We start from the raw sequence: 21,916 nt of genomic DNA, 5'->3' as shown, positions 1-21,916 counted from the left end.
AAGCGCATGCTCTCACGAGTGTTTTGATACCAAACATGCCAGGATTGGTCAAAATTCCTAGGACTAGTTTGCAAAAGTAGGTTTTGCATATTATGCAAATTAGCACAAAATCTATATAGACGGAAGTGCATGGTCCAAATTGGAAAGTTGTTGGTATTGACCCAAGGAATCCATCAAAAAAAGAATTTTGAATGTAGGTCTTATGGTTTTTGAGTTATTGAGAAAATTGTGAAAAATGAATTTCCTTGTTTATAGCGCCACCACTTGACCAATCGGTGCCATTTTTGTTGTCCACCGAGATGCACTGATCCTACATCTACCTACCAAGTTTCATTTCTCTATGACTTACGGTTTAGGCTGCACAACTGTTTTTACAGGAGAAAAAGAATAATAATAATAAGAAGAAGAAGAAGAAGAAGAAGAAGAAAAATCTTAGCAAAAACAATAGGGTTCTACGCACCTTCGGTGCTTGAACCCTAATTAACAATAAACAAATGAATAAATCCAGAGTATAAATAAATACACACATAAATAAAACAACTGTAGTATTTGTATACTCTTTCTTTATGATTATTTGATTCATACATTTGATCCCTTTCATTTCTGCATTCGTAAATCTCTCATTTACTCAATGTTGCATCATTTACTGTTTTTATTGATCATATATTGTGTGTTCATTTATTCATTCATTCTGATTTCATCTATCATATGATGTTTTTCCAATTTAAGACCAAGGTAAGAAGAGCTGATTTAAGCAGAGCTACAAGGTCAGGGTGAAGGTCATAGTCAGATCTGCTAAAAGTGGTAGCTCCTTGTCTCAAAGTATATAAAATATTTATTTTAATATTATTTATATATATTTTTAGGTGCTGTAATTAATCGTTTTATGTGCCTTCATTTATACATTTATTTAGATCTTTCAGTTCTTGTTTTGGCAGGCTTGGTCCTCCATACTAAGCATCCAGTGCTGAAATTAAGCCGGTTCCCACAGTGTTACTCCGGTGCACTGAGAGCAGGCTGGACAGAAGCAGAGCTGCTCTGGGTTCAGTCAGTCAGTCTGTGGGCCAGGGGTTCAGGGTGCACAGGCAGGCCAGGGCTGTCAGCAGCCATGCAAGGCGCGATGGGGCTAATTCAGCCCAGGCCCCGGCCTCGGCCTCAGAACACCCTGCAGGGGGGAAGCTCCGGCGCGGAGGCTGGGTCACACATCCGTACCTCCGCACTACCAGGAGAACTGGGGCCTGGGCCGAAGATCTGTGATATCTGATCTGGCATGAAACACATGGGTGTGTGAGTGTGTGTGCCGTGTTTATTACGGTGAGGGGGTGGCAGCGCTGTTCCCCACAGAGGGGTACGGTGAGAGCGGGTGAGCGGAAGGTTGCCCTTTTGATGAACTAACTCCAACTCATAAGCTAAACTCCCCCGGTCTTCACCCCACGACTCTCTCGCTCTCTTTTCTCAAATCAGTGTCACCCAGCTGAACTCTCTATCTGGAGTGGTAAGATTATAAACAGTGACCCAAACATAAGCACGAAGCTAACGTCTCTGGGAAGACGATGGCCGGGACAGACTAAACACACTCGAGCGAGAGAGCCAGAGCCGCAGAGGCAACGGGAGTCATAATGGGGCTCTTAGGAAGATGAAGAAAAAGTGTGCTTCTCCAGGTGAACACAGAGAGGGACTGTGAAGAGGAGAGCAGAATGTAGAGGTGCATTATCTCCTGTTAGAATTTACAATTTATTTACGATAGCTTATCAGTATGGGGTCATCATTCAGAAGCATATGTTAGAGATACACTGAATGTGTTGCGGAGTTGGTGGATTTAGCGGTAGAACTGAAGTTATGCTTTAGGCTGCTGACACCACATGCCTGTAGGGTAGCATCCATAAAGAGTTTTTTTATTTTTACGTATCAAATATACAGGTACAGTACTGTGCAGAAGTGCAAAAACCTAAGCAATCTGTTATTAATTAGAGTGTTCTAATTGTAAAGCACTTCCTATCACTAGAATGAAATGTTCACAAGCAATACTATAGTTATAGGTAACAAGATTTTCTTCTTGAAAGAAATTATTTCAAAGATGAATGGATGGTGGATGGATGAGTTGCATGGGCGGATGGATGGATGGATTTGTTTATTGGGTGGGTCAGTGGGTGGATGGGTCAGTTGGATAGACAGGTGAATGGCTGGATTAAAGAAGGTGGATGAATAGGTGGGTGGGTGAATGGATCAGTGAATGTAAAGAGACATGGACAGGTATATAGATGCATGGGTAGACGCATTGGAACAGATAGATGACTGGATGGATTGGTGGGTAGTTGGATGGGTAGTTGACACATGCGTGGATAGATGGATGGACGGGTCGGTGGGTAGGAGCATGGGTCAGTGAGTGGGTGAGTCAGTGGATGGATCATTCAGGTGGACAGACAGGTGGATGGGTGGGTGGATGGTCGGACGGATGGATTTGTTTATTGGATGGGTCAGTGGGTGGATGGGTCAGTTGGGTAGACAGGTGAATGGCTGGATTAAGTAGGTGGATGAATAGGTGTGGGGGTGAATGGATCAGTGAACGTAAACAGACATTGATAGGTATATGGATGCATGGGTAGACGCATGGAACAGATAGATGACTGGATGGATTGGTGGGTAGTTGGATGGATAGTTGACTGAACTCATCCGTTGATGGATGGATGGATGGGTTGGTGGGTAGAAGCATTAAGTAAGTGTAAGTGGATCATTCAGTTGGACAGACAGGAGGGTGGGTGGGTGGGTGGGTGGGTGGATGGGCGGGCAGGTGGTTCGATGGATAGTTTGATAGCTCATTGGTTGCATGGAGGTAAAGGTAGTTGGATAGATGGATTGAGGGATGGATGAGTAGATGGATGGTTGGGTGGATGAGTTGATAGATGAGGGATGAGTGGGTGGATGGATTGAGGGATTGATGAGTGGATGGATGAGTGAGTGGATGAGTGGAAGGAAGGAGGAATAAATGGATAGGTAACTGAGAGGTTAAATTCATAATAAGTAGTTGATGGGTCAGGATGGATAGGTTGTACGGATACTTGTTACCCTTATTAGAAAAAAGAGAAATCTGGGTAAAAAAATACATTTAGATTTTTTTGATTTATGCACACTAATATATGATTTATGTTCACTAATGAAAAAAACTGATTGTGAAAACGTGTTCAGTATTAAACCTACAGGCAAATAATTAATTTAGTTTGGTTCCTGTATTTTTTTGTATCCCTAAAAATAATGGTAAGTAAAATGCATTGTATTGTTATTTTTGTGCCATATCCTCCACTCTTAAAGCACACACACATATAACAGAAAACATCTCACCTCTGCCAATCCCACATTCTTCTTCTTGATGGCGTACTGCAAGCAGTGACTGAGGGTTCTCGTTAGCAGCAGGTTAGTCGACTTTCGGATCATGTCGTCTATTTCTGTAGAACTGAACCCAAGAGAACCACAAATTCATAAACAATCATATTACATAAGCAAGCATTCATGTATGTGTAACCTGAGAGCTGTTGAAGTGAGACGTGAACAGACCTGCAGATCACTAATGTGTATATATACAAGCTACAGATATTATAGAACAGTTCCATATGGTTTTGCTCAGATTGTGCAGGAGTAATATTTCAGCGCAGGGCTCGTCTGTCAGCTGCTACAGCTGCGACCCAACTTGGACATTTGGAGAACTGCAACAATAAACCAAAAGGTTCTCTGGAGCAGATTTGAATATGCATTATTCCTGAGCAAACCACAAGCCCGAAAGCCCAATTACTCCACCTCCTGAGAGAGGGACCAGAACTTCTGGCCAAGAGAAAACGAGAGAGTAAATGTGTGAGGGGGAGAGAGAGAGAGTGGGAGAGAGACAGAGCACAGATGGGGGTCTACCACAGAGAACGACAACACCCTGTGGACTGCAAATCTACATGTTCCAACACCGGAGAACCGGCAGCATATAAAACACACCTACAGAGGATAAATTAGAAGATCCAAAAAAAAGGACCAGAAGAGGGGGGGGGGGAAGCTTCTCTTTTCCACTCTCGTTGTGGAAGAGTGAAATTTAGTGGTGAGGGGGTCAGGAAATAGCACAAGTGGGACTAATTACGTCCGCTGGTGGTCTGTGCTCCCATCCTTGTTACTACAACTACAGCTGGAAGCATCCTTGTTACCTCCCTCAAGTAAAGGTTAACGGGAAAGATGGAAAAAAGAACGAGTGAGAAGGGGGGGGAGGGTGCAGAGAGATAGAAAGAACGTGAGAGACTGAGACTAAGAAAGAAATTCTTACTGAGACAGTGAGGGCTGAAACTGAAAAAGAGAATCTTGCTGAGACAGTTACAGACTGAGAAAAGGAATCTTCCTGAGACATAAACTGAGAAAGACTGAGACAGTGAAAGACTGAGAAACAGAATCTTCAAGAGACAGTGAGAGACCGAGAAAGAGAATCTTACTGAGACAGTGAGAGAACAAAAAACAGAACCTTACTGAGACAGAGAGAGACTGAGACATTAAGAAATTGAGACAGAGAAAGAAAATCTTACTGATACAGTGAGAGACTAAGATTGAGAATCATACTGAGACAATGAGAGACAGAGAAACTGAATCGTCCTGAGAAAATGAGACGGAGAAGGAGAATCTTACTGAGACAGTAAGAAATTGAGACTGAGAAAAAGAGAATCTTACTGAGACAGTTAGAAATTGAGACTGAGAAAGAGAATCTTACAGAGACTGCACAAAGACTGAGAACCATACTGAGACAGTGAGAGACTAAGACTGAGAAATTGAAGCTTCCTGAGACAGTGAGAGACTGAGAAATAAAATCTTACTGAGATAGAGAAAATTTGAGACTGAGAACCTTACTGAGACAGAGGAAAATTGAGACAGAATCTTATTGAGACAGTGAGAGACTGAGAAAGAGAATCTTACTGAGACAGCGAGAGACTGAGAAACAGAATATTACTGAGACAGTGAGAGACTGAGAAACAGAATATTACTGAGACAGAGAAGACTGAGAATCTTTCTGAGACAGAGGAAAATTGAGACAGAATCTTACTGAGACAGTGAGAGACTGAGAAAGAGAATCTTACTAAGACAGTGAGAGAGACTGAGACACAGAAAAAAATTGATGGGTGCAATGCTTAGTCACATAATCAACATCTAATTTTATAAAAGTTCAAGGTCAAAGTGCTGAAGACAGTCTGCATAAAGACATATTTGAGCAGCACATGGTCTCCTGAAGAAAGCAGAAATGGATGAAAAGAGAAAAAAAAAATAACGAGAACTACTAAAATAGTCATTTGTGAGCAAGAACTTCATACAGATTGAGACAAAAGTAAAAGAAGGAGAAAGTCCATGACAAATTGAGAGGGAGACAGAAACAGACAGAAAGATTTAAAGACGGAGAAATGGAGAGAGACAGAGAGTCAGAGATGGGAACATTGTGCTTTGACCATGTGAGTCAGCCTAAATCAGGACCAAAAGTGCAACACTTTCTCTGTCTCTGGGTACCAAACACATTCCTACCAAATTACTAAATTGTCTCTAGTTGTGTCGAGAGGCGAAGGAAGAATTTCAGAAACGCTCTCCTTCTCAGTAGGGGGAAAGAATTTCGTTCGGCTTAAGTTTGGCAACAGGATCTTGGTGGAGTGAGAAAAAAAAGAAATAAGAAAAAAGAAGAAGTTGAGAACAGTACGAACAACTTTTAGAATGGAAGCAGAGAAGTCAGTGCTCTCGAGTAGCCTTGTGCTCATTAGGAGACACTGAGTAAATAAAACAACAGTACAGGGGCTAAAGACAGGCAATCAGGAAATTGGTTGTGTCATCCTGTGGAATTCACTGACCACAAATATGGAATATAATGCAGTGACAAGAGCGATGATATGAATCGTTGAATCAAATGTTGTTCAATAACTCCATTCATCTGTTCACTCGGCCTTTTTAAGTCACTGCAGGGCCAAATAGTTAGTAAGGCCACACCGTACCGTTACGTGCCAATGGGGACCTGTTAGCCTGGTTGTGGTTTATTTTTTCACAGGCTGTGTTGCTTAATCAGGACCGGGACCTGCACAGTGTTCCCCAATGGTTGTGGTTGGATGTCTCCAGTGCCATTCATGCATGCTTGCAACTTGCAAAACAGAGCATACTAACTAAAGGCAAATGGGAGAACCGCATTTTTTTTGCGGCAGCTACTGGCCTCATTCCACATTGGTAATGCAACAATTGCACATTGGCGATCAGGCTTGTCCCAGATTGGTAACGTGGCACAAGCATGCCGGCAGTTTGCCACACCCCACATTGCTTCCTGTTGTTAGATCCTGTGTCTGGTCTTATTTATGCTAACTTGGATGCTGACTAATTGCAAACTGGAGACCGGCAGCTACTGGCCTCATCCGGTAATGATAGCACAGTGTTAGCATGTTGGCAACCAGATTTGTCCCACATTTGCGGTGTTACTTTTACATGTCATGTACATGTAATAGGACACACTCCTTTCAAAAAGTTCACCTTTTGTCTCGTCAGTTCACAGAGTATATTTTCCCCACAGAGTAGGTTTTGGGGATCATCATAATGTTTTCTGGCAAAATTGAGTGGAGCCTTAATGTTCTTTTTGCTCAGCAGTTGTTTTCGTCTTGGCACTCTTCCATGCAGGCCATAGTTGCCCAGTCTCTTTCTTATGGTGGAGTCATGAACACTGACCTTAACTGAGGCCTGCAGTTCTTTGGATGTTGTTGTGGGGTATTTTGTGACCTCTTGGATGAGTTGACACTGCGCTCTTGGGATAATTTTGGTTGGTCAGGCCACTCATGGGAAGGTTCATCACTGTTCCACGTTTTTGCCATTTGTGGATAATGGCTCTCGCTGTGATGCACGGTAGTCCCAAAGCTTTAAGAAATGGCTTTATAACCTTTTCCAGTTTCTTTCTCATCTGAATTCCTTTGTGTTTTTTCATGATGTCTAGTATTTGAGTATCTTTTGGTCTACTTGCAAAATAGAGCAAACTAACTAAATTCAAAAGGAAGAACTGTGAGCTTTAAAAGCAGCTAACATTCTCATACCACACCAGTAAGATGACATCAGCACGTTTGCAACCAGGTTTGTCCGACATTGCCAACAAGGTGTTCGCATGCTGACAATTTGCCATGACGCATATCGCTTCCTGTTGTTAAATGTGTCTGGTCTTATTCCTGCATGCTAACCTGCAAACTAAATGCTAACTAACATCCTTGTCCCATATCAGTAACACAGAATTAGCATGTTAGTGACCAGGCTTGTCCCACATTGCTAATGTGGGTCTAGCATGCCAGCATCATGCCATGCCCTATATATTGCGCCCTGTCATCAAATGTGTCCAGGATCACTTCTGTATGCGAACTTGCAAATCAGAGCACACTAACTAAATGCAAGAAGAAGAATCGCGAGTTTTAACAGCAGTTCCGACTACTTCCTACAACGGAACGCAGCTTTAAAACAGAGCATCTTGCCAATTGACAGAACCCTCCCACTCCCAGAACCCTTTTACCATAACCCTTTTAAGCCCCTGTTTTATAAGTGTTCCATATTGAACGGTGCCCTTGTCCGTGTGGAAAACCCAAAGGAACCTTCCATGCTCAAAACCATTAAGCTCTGCATTCTGCAGTGGAAAAGCGACCTGAGATTCCTGAGCAGAACAAGGTCACCATACTGACCCTAAAAATACAGTACCTTCATATACAACATCTTAATAAAACGGAAGAGGACGGAAAGTGCAGAGAGGGATGACTGGAAATCAGGAGGTTAATTAAGCCCATTAGGGAAACAAAGGGCAGGAAACGTGTGTGCCGGGGAGGACAGAAAGATGGATCGTATTGTACTGGATTCTTGGTCACTGATTCATCAAACGGAGCCAAAAAGCCAAACTAGCTGTCTGTTTACGAACTACCGAACCATCACATTCAGGAACATCATGAAGAAAAGGTCCGCTGCTGAACGGAACTTCAAATGCTTAAAATGCTAAAGACCAAGCTTCTTTCTCCTAGGGTTCAAAGTTCAGCAGACATTCATGATTCATGGGGGAGACATTTTGAATGCTAAATGAAATTCCTACAGTCTAGTCTCCCACCACCTGTGCATGGACCGGGGTAGGCTCAATCCCTCCCTCCCTCCCTCCCTCTCTCACTGCACCTCGTCTTAATATTAGCACAGAAAAACCACAAGGCCTAATTGCCTCCGGTGCTCTAGTCTGGGCCAAATGCAGAACTGACGCTCATCTCCTTTGGTCTGTCAATCATGGGTTTCCGTTTCCGACGGCAACATCCTGACCCCTGCATCCTTACATAGGTCTACATATACACTCGCCGAGGACTTTATTAGGAACACTATACTAATACTGGGAATGGCCTCCATTTGCACGGATTTCACAAGATGTTGAAAACTTTTCTCTAAGATTTTGGTCCACAATACTTGCAGACTCTTCAGGAAAACTTTCATTATGCCAAACTTTCACAGTCCTGCTACATTCCAAAGGTGTTTTACTGGATCCAGATCTGGTATTTTGCCAAAAGTATTCACTCATCTGCCATTGCAGGCGTATGAACTTGAGTGACATCCCATTCTTAGCCCATAGGGTTTAATATGAAGTCGGTTCACAACAGCTTCAACTCTTCTGGGAAGGATTTCCACAAGGTTTAGGAGTGTGTTTATGGAAATTGCTGACCATTCTTCCAGTAGCGTATTTGTGAGGTCACATACTAATTTTGGACGAGAAGGCCTGTCTTGCAGTCTCTTCTCTAATTCATCCTAAAGGTGTTTTATGAGGTTGAGGTGAAGACCAGTCAAGTTCTTCCACACCAAACACATTCATCCATGTCTTTATGGACCTTGCACTGTTGTACAGTCATGCTGGACCAGGAAGGGTCAATTCCCAAACTGTTCCTGCAACGTTGGGAGCATGAAATTGTCCAAAATTTCTTTGTCTGCTGAAGCATTAATAGTTATTTTCACTGGAACTAAAGAGTCAAACCAAACTCCTAAAAAAACAACCTTACAACTTTAATCCTACCTCCACCAAACTTTACACTTGGCACAATGCAGTCAGACAACTGCTATTCTCCTGGAAACCGCCAAACCCGGACTCATTTTATGTAGCCTACCACTTCATGGCTTAATGTTTCCAATCGGTAACAGTATGCATGCCTTAATGCTTGGTTTAAACACCTGAATCCAATTATTTTAATGGGTTACTGAATACGTTTAGTAGTGAGAGTCTACTGACAATATTTCTCAACAAAGACTAGACAAGCGACTTAAAGGTGCAACATAAAGTAGCTGAATGCAGGCCTTAGTAATCGTGTAAGATAACCCTTTCATTCTACAATATGAAGCAAAGGTCAGATCTGCAAAGAAACTAAAAACTTCAATTCTCCAAAAAACGATTTTGTCTATACTGAAGAACTCCACACAATAACATTTCCTCACAAGAGACCTGGATTAAGATCCGTCTGGACCTGTTGTTCAGCTTATTCAAAGGCTTTTGTGCTAATAAGAGAGTAGATTTGCAGAGAAATATGTCAAATATGCGAAAATTCACCCAGCGGAGCTCTTATTTGACAGGGCTATTAAATTAGCAGTGAGTGTAAAGGGGATTCTGGCTGGATCTGGAAATCCGGGACCCCACACACGGCGGCATGGTCTTTGCAGCGGCTGGCCAAAAAGGGGGGAATGTTTATTTTTGAATTTCAACTGACACCCGAGCACGAGGATCGGCCACGTTCCGAAAACCACACAGGACGTGTCTGGTGGACGCGAGGAGAAAGGAGAGTGAGAAAGAGCGAGGGAGAAGCCAAGTCAAGCTGCGGCCGCAGACGAGGAGGCCACGGAGAGAACGAGAGGCCGCAGCACTAATAGAGCAGATATCTAACCCGTCTGACCCTTCTTTCTTCACACTTGATCCCCAGAGACGGCTTAAGGCTCCGGTTTCATAAGCTGCTCCGTACAAGTACAAGATCCCCTTGACTTTCAGTGCAGTTAGTGGTTAGTTTGATGGTGGGTGAAATATAGAATATTGGCTCTGTGCTGACATACTACTTTAGATTAAAAAAAATCAGATTTTCATTTTTAGATAAAGAAGTATTATATTTATTATATTTCATAAAACAGCACACAGTTGCCACAGTTTTATGACATTTGCAGCATGTTTTATTTATGCATCCTTGGAGTGGAATTTTGTTCGTAATACCAATTGACACCACCAATTCCCCTAAACCACCTAGGACACCCACTGGATGGTTTTCCATCCATCAAATTTTTGTAAATTTTGACATGAAAGGAAAAAGCAATCCCCCTTTAAAAAAGAAAAACAAACACTTTTAACAAAATGATTTTATGCTAGTGAAAAAAACTGAGTGAAAGGTCACTAAATCTGGGTTTTTCGATGCAAAAAAAAGGGTGATGGAAAAGTGTTGTTCACATAAATGATTAATCAGACACTTTGGACAATGGTTGTTTCATTCTGATTAATCAGCACTGCATGTACATTCCTGATTATAATTGCACTGTTGAGGCAAATTCCAGATTAGAATAGCACTGCTAATGTAAATTCATGATAAGAATAGTACTGCTGAAGTACATTCGTGATTAGAATAGCACTGCTGAAGTAAATTCCTGTTTAGATTAGCAGGGCTGAAGTAAATTCCTGATTAGAATTGCACTGCTGAGGTAAATGCATTATTAGAATTGCACCGCTGAGATACATTCCAGATTAGAATAGCACTGCTGAGGTAAATTCCTGATTAGAAAAGCATTGATGAAGTAAATTAGTTTCATTTTAATTCACAACAAACTATTGTCTCCCCTTCAACCTTTACTATATACAAAAGTCTTCTTCGCTCACAAGAAAAGTCCTCACAACCTATACAGCTGTGGGAGCTCCCATACCACCTCATGAGGTAACACTTTACGATCTATTTACATACTGCTATTCTATGAAGTTTGTATATTTTTTCAGTGTATTTTAGAATATGAATCAGAGTATTTATGGAATTTCTGATTCAATTTTGCTAAAAATTCCTTTGCTACGTGCAATCAAGCATTCTTCATGGTCTGTATGATGCAAAGCCAAGTCTGAGTGGCTGAATTCAGACAGGAAAAAGATTAGCCGGGAGGGAGAGATGCTGTGATTTAGGAGAATTAGAGGTTTTGATTGTCTCGGGCTCCGTTCCCATTGGGTCTTGTTTACCAGTCTTCGGATACAAGACCAGACATCTCCACTCATCTGAGCGCTTTACACCATAATCATGCAATCGGGCCTTGTTGACCTTACCGACAGAGACGTGAGAGTGAATTGTGGGTCACGTATCTCATGTGTCTCACACAATGAGACACGGAAGTAAACATGAAGATAAAAACAGCTTCAAAAATTAATAAAGATGCAACAAATGGAAAATAAAATTTTCTATTAAAAAATGCAATTCTTCTGTTGTATGTACCTAAATAAGACAGGCTAATTCAAAGGCACACTGCACTGATTCCTCTAAAGCAAATTCCTAATTAGAATAGCACTGCTGAGGTAAATTCCTAATTAGAATTGCACTGCTGATGTAAATTCATAATTAAAATAGCACTGCTAATGTAAATTCATGATTAGAACTGCACTGCTAAGGTAAATTCCTTATTAGAACTGCACTGCTGAAGTAAATTTATGATTAGAATAGCACTGCTGAGGTAAATGCATTATTAGAGTAGCACTGCTGAGGTACATTCCTGATTAGAATAGCACTGCTGAAGTAAATTTATGATTAGAATAGCACTGCTGAATTGAATCCATGAATAGAATAGCACTGCTGAGGTAAATTCCTGATTAGAATAGCACTACTAAGATAAATTCATAATTAGAATAGCACCTCTGAAGTAAATTCATTATTAGAACAGCACTGCTGAAGTAAATTCATGATTGGAATTGCACTGCTGAGGCAAATTCCAGATTAGAATAACACTACTGAAGTAAATTTCTGATTAGAATATCACTGCTGGAGTAAATTCATGAATAGAATAGCACTGCTGAAGGAAATTCATGATTAGAATAGCACTGATAAGGCAAAATCATGATAAGAATAGCACTGCTGAGGTAAATGTATTGTACTCTGCTGATATGTCTGATTTGGTTTGTTAAAAATGTTCAATAATCAATAAATATTTTATTTTAAAAGCATAACAAAAACATTTAGTCTATATGATAAAATTAGTGGAGAAAAAAATAACGAGTTTGGTTTTCGGCCTTCAGTAAAATATTTAATTGCTACTTTTTTTTCCAGTTTCAGCAGAAACAGTTCATTTTACTGCATCACAGAGTGAGAGTGAGGGAAGCTGAACCAGACAATATCTAGCAGTTCTGGAAAAGAGAATCAGAAGTTTTTGCATAAAGCTCAATCAGGAGAGGCCCTACGCCTTCCGCCTGGCCGGAACTGCTGCCGTCAAAGGTCCTGCGGAGTGTGAACTCTGACCTTGACCCCAAGACCTCCTGCTCTGATCAGGGGATTTGGAGGAAGGAGTCAGGGATCACATCGCATTACAGCGTGTCTACACGGCATGGCTCTCTATTAAAATGCAAGGAACCGAGTTCAAATGTAACAAGTGGTAATGCAGATATACTTAAACCTGCTTTAGGTGTTTGGGATTTTTGTAACAGAAAGTCTAGCCAGACGCTTGGTGGGGAGCCTGCTTGCTCTGGCAGGTCACTTCTTAATCTTCTTCTTAGATCTCTATTACTCTATTAAGTCATATTGAGGGACATACTATCTGACTAGCACCAGACTCTACCTTTAGGTGTCGTAACCTCTGCAAGAAATGGCTGTGTGACAAAATTACATGCAAGACTAACATAAACAGACTTACAGTATGGAAGGGTGCGGGTAATAGGGCCCTATTTTTTTAGTGATGAAGAGAACATTAAGAGAATCTCAGAACTGAGACATAAAAACATATTTAGACAGTAAAGACAGAACACAGAAATGGACAAAATAAATAGTGTAATAAACCTTGTGTATTATCAAAAACTGAAATTTAAACACAGTTAACCCAATTTTTTTCATGACCAGGGCAAGTAAGTGTTTTACTGCAAGTTTTTGACCATATACTATGCACACTATACAAAATGAGCATGTTCAAATTAAATCATACCTCAAGAGCAGCATAAAATTAAGCCTAATTCTGTTTTTTTTTTTATGACAAAGCTGCCCGAAACATGGCTATGAACAAGCACACGTTCATTGTGTGTGTATCTCACTGATTTTTAAATGGTGCGCAGAAAAACATGAATGCTTTTTCTGTTTTATTAAGCTATAGCTGCATAGATATATGGATGTGCATTTCCCATAAGTATGTATATACAATATATCTAAATCTTCAATCAATCAATAAAAAAGAACATTAGAAAACAAATTGTGTAGTTTGAGGAACATTTTTCTGATCAATTTTTCTGTTCTTTGACGTAAAAAAACGCTTAGAAGCAGTATTATTCAACAGTTAGTTCCGACCCTCCAATGTGCTTGGCTGAAAGGAGTTCTGTGAGTGCCATTATTAGCCGGTAATGCACTGTAACCGAAGCTCTCCGTGTATTACTCCACCACATACAGATAACCTAGCAACAATGCAGCGCTTGCAAGCCAAACAGCGCAGCTACAAACAGAGCAAAAATGGAACTTTTTTACTTGTGGATTTTTTATACCCAAACAGATTATATTTTCTCGTCCTCTTTAACTCAAAATCTTTTAATAAACAGTGATAATGGAACTGTTGTATAATCGCATTAATACACTCGAGGTTTGTGCTTTAATGTGTAATCTTGGCATTGCTGTGCCGCAGTCGTAGCACTCCCTCTTGTGTATTATTGCTTAATTATAAGGTTATTAATGCACTTTTATTGTGCAAAAATAGTTTGTTTTCAAGGGTATAAACAATGGTGAGAAGTTAAAAGATGTGCAGCTTTGACTAAAGCTTCTGTTAGTGGGTTTGGTGCAAAAATAAGGAGCCAAGGCAAATACAATTTAATTATGTCAGAGAACTGATTAGATCAGACCTAATCATAATGTGTACTTACTAAAAGCAAATGGAGATGCAAACTCCTTTTATCTCCAAAACAGACAGTAAAATACATTTTGTGTGTGGTGTTTAAATATGTGTGTGTGTGTACGTGTGTTTATTAATACCTAAGGTGCAGGTCCTCGGAGTATTTGAGGCAGGCGTAGATAAACTCCTTGAGTTGGGAATAAACTTTGGGTACGAATTCAGAGAATGGAAGCTTCTTCGGAAAAGACATCTGTTTAAAAGAGAATGATAAATACTTACATCAGGTGCAACAACTGATATACTCATATATCATTGAAAAGTATCTTTATTTGAGAAATTCGGTTCAAAATGTGAAACTCATTATTATATGTATTACACACAGATTGATCTATTTTAAGCGATTATGTCTTTTATTGTTGATAATCGAAAAACCCAAAAATCAGTATCTCAGAAAATTTGAATATTATATAAGACCAATTGGTACTTTTGGTCTTATAGTGTGGGCAGTGTGCCAAATCCAGCTAGAAAATGAAACTTGCATCTCCATAAAAGTTGTCAGCAGAGGGAAGCATGAAGTGCTGTAAGATTTTATGGGAAAACACTGCACTGGCTTTAGACTTGATAAAACACAGTGGATCAACACCAGCAGATGACATGTCTCTCCAAACCATCACTGATTGAGGAATCTTTACACTAGACTTTCAGCAGTTTGGACTGTGTGTCTCTCCACTCTTCCTCCAGACTCTGCTCCCTTGATTTCCAAATGAAATGTAAAATTTACTGATGATCAGTGATGGCCATGGAGAGACATGTCATCTGCTGGTGTTGATCCACTGTGTTACTGTTTATCAAGTCTAAAGTCAGTGAAGTGTTTTCCCAGAAAATCTTACAGCACTTCATGCTTCCCTCTGCTGACAACTTTTATGGAGATTCAGATTTAATTTTCCAGCAGGGCCTGGCACACTGCCCACACTGCCATTTTTGGTTTTCATTGGCTGTAAGCCATAATCAACAACAATAAAGGAATGAAAATGCTTAAAATAGATCACTCTATGTGTAATACATATGTATAATAAATAAGTTTCACATTCTGAACTGAATTACTGAAATAATGTAACTTTTCATGAATATTCTACTTTTTTGAGATGCACCAGTATACTTGATATAAATATATATATATAAAAAATAAAGAGATAAAACATGGTGAACATGCACTAATGTATGACACCAACCTTCTCCAATTCTGGGTCCTGAAAAGGGAACTGGCCGGAAATCCGCCGATATTCCTCTTCTGTTGACACGGGGATAGGACTGTAATTGTCTTGATCAATGATTTGTCTGAAATGTCATAATAAATAAAGTATGTTTCAGTTCACTGCACCGCATTACGTCTCTGAAACCACATAAGCGGCTTAAACAGATTAAATCGTGTCTGTTTGTCACGCTAATGCTCTTTAAGAGCCCTGTGTGGTTAGACAATACTTGATTTCTCAAAATCATTCTCATTGTTTTTAAAATAATACCCAAGTATATAAATTCCCAGGGCAGTATCATGTCGAGGCTGTGAAATCCAAGGCCTCCAGCAGTTCAAGAGCAAGCCAAAGGTCTCAGACAGGAATCAACAGGGACTCAGACAAGGTCAATCCAACCTGTCGATCGCATCCGTTCTCAAGGCTGAGCCCAGCAAATCTGAGCAGAGCCTCTCCAAGGAGCTCTGAAGTCCAGCCTTTCCACAATAGCACAGCATTTTTGTGGTTTCCGAATCATTTTAATGGCACATAAAATGATTCCAGCACACCGTGAAAAAAAATACTTCTTAAAAGATTTCTTTTCTCCTTCGAGGAATATTATCACCTCCATTGTACTGGTCAGTCATTCCAGCTATCTTGGCTTGATATCATTTCCCTTTCCTTCACCTTTAAAAAAAAAAAAAAAAAAAAAAAAAAAAGCTTAAAAAATGTCCAGTTCCCTGCGACAACAAATCCAATAATGACTTTTAAACTGAAGAATTTTTGATACATGTGCACCACATTCCTCCTGCGGTTCTTACGATGAACCAAGAGAGATATAAGACCACAAAAAAGAGGGGAAGAGTGACTTCGGTTCACAGAGAAACACAAAGCCGTTGCAACACAAGCCTTTTAATAATTTTTGAAGGAAGACTTTGCCTTACATAATTTGGTAACACTTTTTTATTTAATAAATCTATTTTATTGTCTGTTTGGCTTTAAAATTGACCAACATCAGGGAGCAGAGTAATTATACATCATATACACACATTTTTTTTTTCTTCAAATTTTTAGCCCATTTTCTCCCCAATATACAGGGACAATTACCCAATCCAATAATTAGGACTCCGCCTCAACACCAGGAGGGTGAAGATTAGCACATGCCTCCTCCGATACATGTGAAGTCAGAAACCACCTCTTTTAGAACTGCTGCTGATGCAGCCTTCCCAAGTAGTATCACAGTGCGCTCGGAGGAAAGCCCAGCGATTCGGTTCCGATACATCAGCTCACAGATGCATTGTGCTGAGCGAAATCACCCTAGGAATGATGTGGGGAATTGGGATCTCTTGGGGTGTCTTCAGCAGATGATGGCAAGCTACATTGACGGGATTCGAACCATCGATCTCTCGATCATAGTGGCAGCTCCTTATTCTGCTGGATCACCTAAAGCCCTTACACACACACTCTTTTGTGTGATTTGGGCTAATGACAGTATTCCATGTTTTGAGTACAGGAAGAAACACTCAACTATTATTCTGGAATGGCTACGTAAATTTGATGACACCTTATAATAACATTAGCCTATAAAACATTTATAAGTTTTTAATTCATAAAGAGCTAACCATAAATTAAGCATGCCTTCATAGCTATAAATCATAAATAAATTAAATATTAGCAATGCTTTACAAGCCACATGCAAGGTCCTATTTCATTCTTAACAAGTGATTAACAAATGATGAATAGAGAGGAAGTCAGTTGTTATACATCAGTTTGATACTTGCAATTATGATTATTTATATGTAAATAGAATATTTACAAAGGAATTTAATGTTTAGACAACAACTGTTACCCATATTTTTTCTTTGACATAAAAATTCAAATGAATTCAGATCTTGCTGTTAATGGATATTTATATGATTATTTAAATGAAAATATCAGATTTATTGTGTTTTCTGACCACATATATGGATGTGTCACATGACAAAAAAAGATCTGAACTGCACTTTTATCTGCTGTGTGAATCCTACCTGAAGGACAGATTCCACTTCTTCAGAAGAATCTCTCCATACTGATCCCTCATCTCAAGCAGCATGTCAAACAGCTGGTTCACTGGAAACCCATAACCCTGTAGAGCAAAAAACAGCACAAAACAATGTTTCAGTCAAGTTAAAGAAGATTTAATCAGAATTTATTCCTGTCAATAAAATAGCTTTGTGTTCTAGCAGCTGTCTAAACCTCTGCTGACCTTTAACAGACTAATTCAGAACTAAAATAACCTCACATTAATATTAAAACGCCTGTTCTGTATACTTTTATGCATTTTAATGAGGTACAATATGCTTACAATAAAGGGGGAGGCCACCTAAATAACCTGACATCTTCATATAAAATACTTCTTAAAGGCAGCTGTGCATAGCTGTGCAAATCTGACTGTGGCTTTCTTAAATTTATATCTGGCATATGATTATACGATCTATTTTTTTTTTTTATAGGAGTAATAAGAAAAATCCTAACCCATCCATAGCTACCCAGCTCACCTGCAGTGTGTCTGCAAACAGAACGATGAGGTTCTTCAGATCCAGGATTAGGTCAGGATCAGTGCAGTAGGACTGTTAAAGGATAAAAAAAAAAAAAAAATTAACAAAGACATTGAGGAAATACATAATTATTTCAGCTAAAATCTTGACCATCGCTTTGTGATTGAACTGGCTATATTGGTTTTCCCCAGAGACTGTAAAAAAGATGGACGCCGTGTTGGTCTGTTATTGGTCCCGCCCATAACCAGCCCTTTTACAGTAACCACACCTTTTTTGAATAGAGCTGAATAACATTTAAAAAAAAACGAATTCTGTGGGGATATAAAAAATAAACAATATAAGCAGAGGTTAAACTAGCTGTTACATTTAAATAAAGGAGGTAGAATTACAGTATATTAGAAAAAAACGTGATTGAAAGTTGTCAGCAGGGGGTAAAGCCTGACCTTTGGTGGCTTTACTTTTGAGAGACGATGCTCTGTCCAGCTATACACAGTCTATGGTTTTCCCAATATAACGGAATATAGATAAATGTTACATTGATACAATGATATACCCATACCGATTTGGACGATATTTTAGGCCGATACTTGCTGGTGTTTTAATTATACGCTGGAAAAGGACCAAGCATCACTGGCAGCACTACTACAACGGTTCAACCAAGAATTTCATTCATTAAATTTATTTTCCTAAGCTAAAATAGATCTAGTCTTTTATTGAACCTGTTCGTTTAAAAAGTAGTGTTTAAAGCCATCATCTGGCTATTTAAGAAACAGCTAGCTAAATAAATGTGAAACCAAAACTAACATTTTTTGGGAACTTTTATTTTATTGTTTTATTGATAAAGATTACATTTGTTTCTAAAGTTATACCAAATATGCCAGAAATTTGAACACACCTCACTTCCAGATATTTACTGCATTTTACAGGTTATTCCTATTACAAAGGTGGGCCAATGTAGGACTCCTATTGGTGTAGCACAGCATAGTCATCCAGACCTGAAATTGAGATTGTGGCTCACTGGCAGGCAGTGGTGTTATCCACTGCACCAATTCCATCAGCATTTTAACAGCATGAGCACATGATGTGAAAATAGACTGATGGTGGGATCAGGGGTGTGCCATATTGTATCGTACACGATAATATCGTCTAAATGTTTAATATCGTGAACGATATTATACCCTAAAAATATTGTGCCATATCACCCACCCCATTTCCTATTATTATATCTGCCCAGTATCAATTATTTTACTTTAATCGTGAATATATAAAGATATATGGAGTGCATTATTATTAGTATCATGACATTTTGGATCATTGACTTCTGTTACACATCTGATAAAAATCTGGTATTTTTTAAATATCTCAGTTAGGGGTGTACCATAATCATTTCGTATAAACTAATAAAATTGAATTGCTATTTTGTTGCAGTAGTGTATTTTTGTTTTTTTTGTTTTTTTATTCAGTGTTTTGTCAAAAGTATCGTTAACATGAAAATACCATGAAATATCTTGATATTATTTTAGGGCCATATCGCCCACCCCTAGGTGGGATGTAAAATAGTAATGAGCATCATGGCATGCCAAGCGCAGGGTGTAAGAAAGGGCCGTTAAAGCTAAAAAGACATAACATAACATTTCATACTGACTTCATTTATTTCTATTAAAGGTAAATGTTTCCAAGGTCTTCAGTTCTTCACTCTTCTCATAATTAAACTTCTGCAACAATTAGCATCAGCTTCATAAACCCTAAAACAGAACCCTGTGGGATGCTAAATAACAAACTTTTGTTTCTATGTGTTATCGGACCCTTAAAAATACTGTGGAAAAATGAAATATAAAAGAATACAAGCTACACAGACTTACTGAGTGAGTACGTAGTGCTGCGATGGTCTTTGAAAGAGCCACTTCCCATAATTCCTCCACATACGCTCTGTTCACCAGCCCCTGTGTCGTATGTAGGATGTGGTCCTCCACTACAAAGAAACTATGGAGTGAGGAGAGACAAAACAGAAAGAATAGACTGAGAATAGATGATGATGATGATGATGAAGCTGTATTTTCTGCACTTGCACATACATGACCCCTACGCCCAGTCACCCATACAGAGATACAGGTCAGTTTACACACAAGAACATGAGGACACTCAGAAAACTGTGGATTTTGGGTGCAGTGGGCAAGACATCCCTATTCCCAAAAGACTTTCACTCTGGGAATGGCCCATGCCATCAGGATGTTTGCAGAAGCCTCTGCTCCAGACACCGACCTTCCCCATATTCCCAACCAGACGCTTGGAATAACACCCATCTGCCACTCCACATCCCCGACCCCATAAATCCTGCAGCCTGGCAGCTTTTCCAACAGTCCCGGGTGGAATACTGGGAAGGAGGGGTGCGTTTGAATGAGGGGTTAAGGTTTGGATATTGAGGAGAGACGAGCAAATGACCGTGGCAAGTGCTTCAGCTGAACGCTAAAATATGCACTATTTTTTTTTTCTTTCAGTACTTTGAATTACTATGACACAAATGTAATTACGAAAATACATTTATAAAAAAATGTAATGGAAAAAAAATCATTCTATTTTTGATCAAAATACAAGGAAACACAGTGAACTTACCCTACAATTTGATTGAAGTACCGCCTGTATCCCTCTAGTGTTTCATGCTGTGTCCACACACACAAGAAATTGAAAGACAACACAGCACCAAAATGTTACAAAAAAAACATACAACATCTCTGACATTTTGAAGCATGAAGTGCTGTACGATTTTCTGGGAAAACACTGCACTGACTTTGAACTTAAGAAAAAACACAGTGGACCAACCAGCAGTTTGGACTGTGTCTCTTCACTCTTCCTTCAGACTCTGGCCCCATGATTTCAAATGAATTGTAAAATTTACTGATGGTCAGTTATGTCATGGGAGAGTCATGTCATCTGCTGGTGTTGGTCCACTGTGTTATATCAAGTTTTCCTGTAAAATCTTACAGCACTTCATGCCTTCGTCTGCGGACAACTTTTATGAAGATGCGGATTTCATTTTCCAGCAGGACTTGGCACACTGCCCACACTGCCAAGAGTACCAATAGGACTGAGATACTGATTTCTGGGTTTTCATTGGCTGTAAGCAATAATCATCAACAACAAAAGAAATACGTGTAAACCTTCACTAGTAGGTTTTGGGCCTTGATGTTTGGCAACATTACATAGATACATTGCTTATAAACCAACCCCACATTATCAACTTGTCTTTGGTGTAGATCAGTAAGGTTGAACGTCCCTTTGAACAATAAACTTAACCTATTATGAAATGTTTAATTATCTGCTGTGGCTAGACTCTAATCTCCCACCCAAAACAAATCATCAGAACTGTTTGCTATCATGCTAACATTCCCTGCGCTGTGGGAGTAGCAATAAACTGCATTCCAGACCAGTACACACTGAACATCCTTAAATCATTAAAAACCCTCTTCCATTTGGAAAAGTGATTCCTTCTTCAATTGCTGAGGATCTCAGCTAATTAATCAACATATTAATCCCAGTTATAGGAAGTGCCGGGAGGTTGAAGAAGCTTTACACATCACTGGCCAACTTCAAACAGCTGCCAATTTGAGCGCACATCAGTATATCATCTACGTATACTTTTTTTAATAGTTGTTGCTCCACATAAGAATATACTGTACATCTAACCACATGCACTGTCCCCTGACTTACCTTTAAGACACTGTGGTTAGTGTGGGATGTGCAGTGAGGATGTGAGGGAGACTACAGAAGCCCTGAGGGGCCAAAGCTGTAAGACAAGCAGACAAAGCCATTGGGAGTGGCGGAGTGTAGGCGTACCATGTTAGAATGCGGCTGCAACACTAGTCGAGCTTGTTTCCTCCTCTGCTTCCTGTAGTAGCTCTCAAACGTATCCCGGGAACCCTGGGTAGAAAACATGCATTCACTTAACATTAGAAATGTTGCGTGGGAACAAGAAGGGGGTTTCACCACTGTGCTCAACAACGATTTCCTACATGCAAAAACACAATTTTTTCAATCTAAAATAGAGATGAACTGAATATATGGAAAACGAAAATATTTGACTGAAAATGCTGAGAAAAAAAA

General features: G+C 39.6%; 1 protein-coding gene across 6 annotated transcripts in view; it reads right to left on the bottom strand.

The window, feature by feature from the left end:
* exoc6b (exocyst complex component 6B) overlaps window positions 1-21,916 on the bottom strand; it is a 151,625-nt gene that overhangs the window by 63,841 nt on the left and 65,868 nt on the right. For 5 of the 6 annotated variants that reach the window (XR_007440184.1, XR_007440183.1, XM_049482158.1 and 2 more), the window contains exons 9-16: window positions 21,650-21,733; window positions 20,429-20,475; window positions 19,678-19,798; window positions 17,816-17,887; window positions 17,306-17,403; window positions 15,282-15,387; window positions 14,190-14,299; window positions 3,340-3,451 (exon numbers count right to left, since the gene is read on the bottom strand). Coding sequence is in view for 4 of the 6 variants with exons in the window: in XM_049482158.1 (XP_049338115.1) it covers window positions 3,340-3,451; window positions 14,190-14,299; window positions 15,282-15,387; window positions 17,306-17,403; window positions 17,816-17,887; window positions 19,678-19,798; window positions 20,429-20,475; window positions 21,650-21,733 (750 nt within the window). In the remaining 2 variants the exon portion in view is untranslated. The remainder of the gene's footprint in view (window positions 1-3,339; window positions 3,452-14,189; window positions 14,300-15,281; window positions 15,388-17,305; window positions 17,404-17,815; window positions 17,888-19,677; window positions 19,799-20,428; window positions 20,476-21,649; window positions 21,734-21,916) is intronic. The other variant, XM_049482157.1, reaches the window with a different exon arrangement.

Source organism: Astyanax mexicanus, chromosome 8 (assembly GCF_023375975.1).
Source record: "Astyanax mexicanus isolate ESR-SI-001 chromosome 8, AstMex3_surface, whole genome shotgun sequence".
NCBI classification, from domain to species: domain Eukaryota; kingdom Metazoa; phylum Chordata; class Actinopteri; order Characiformes; family Acestrorhamphidae; genus Astyanax; species Astyanax mexicanus.
Note: the sequence above shows the minus strand (reverse complement) of the source record. Positions and strands in the feature narration are given on the sequence as shown.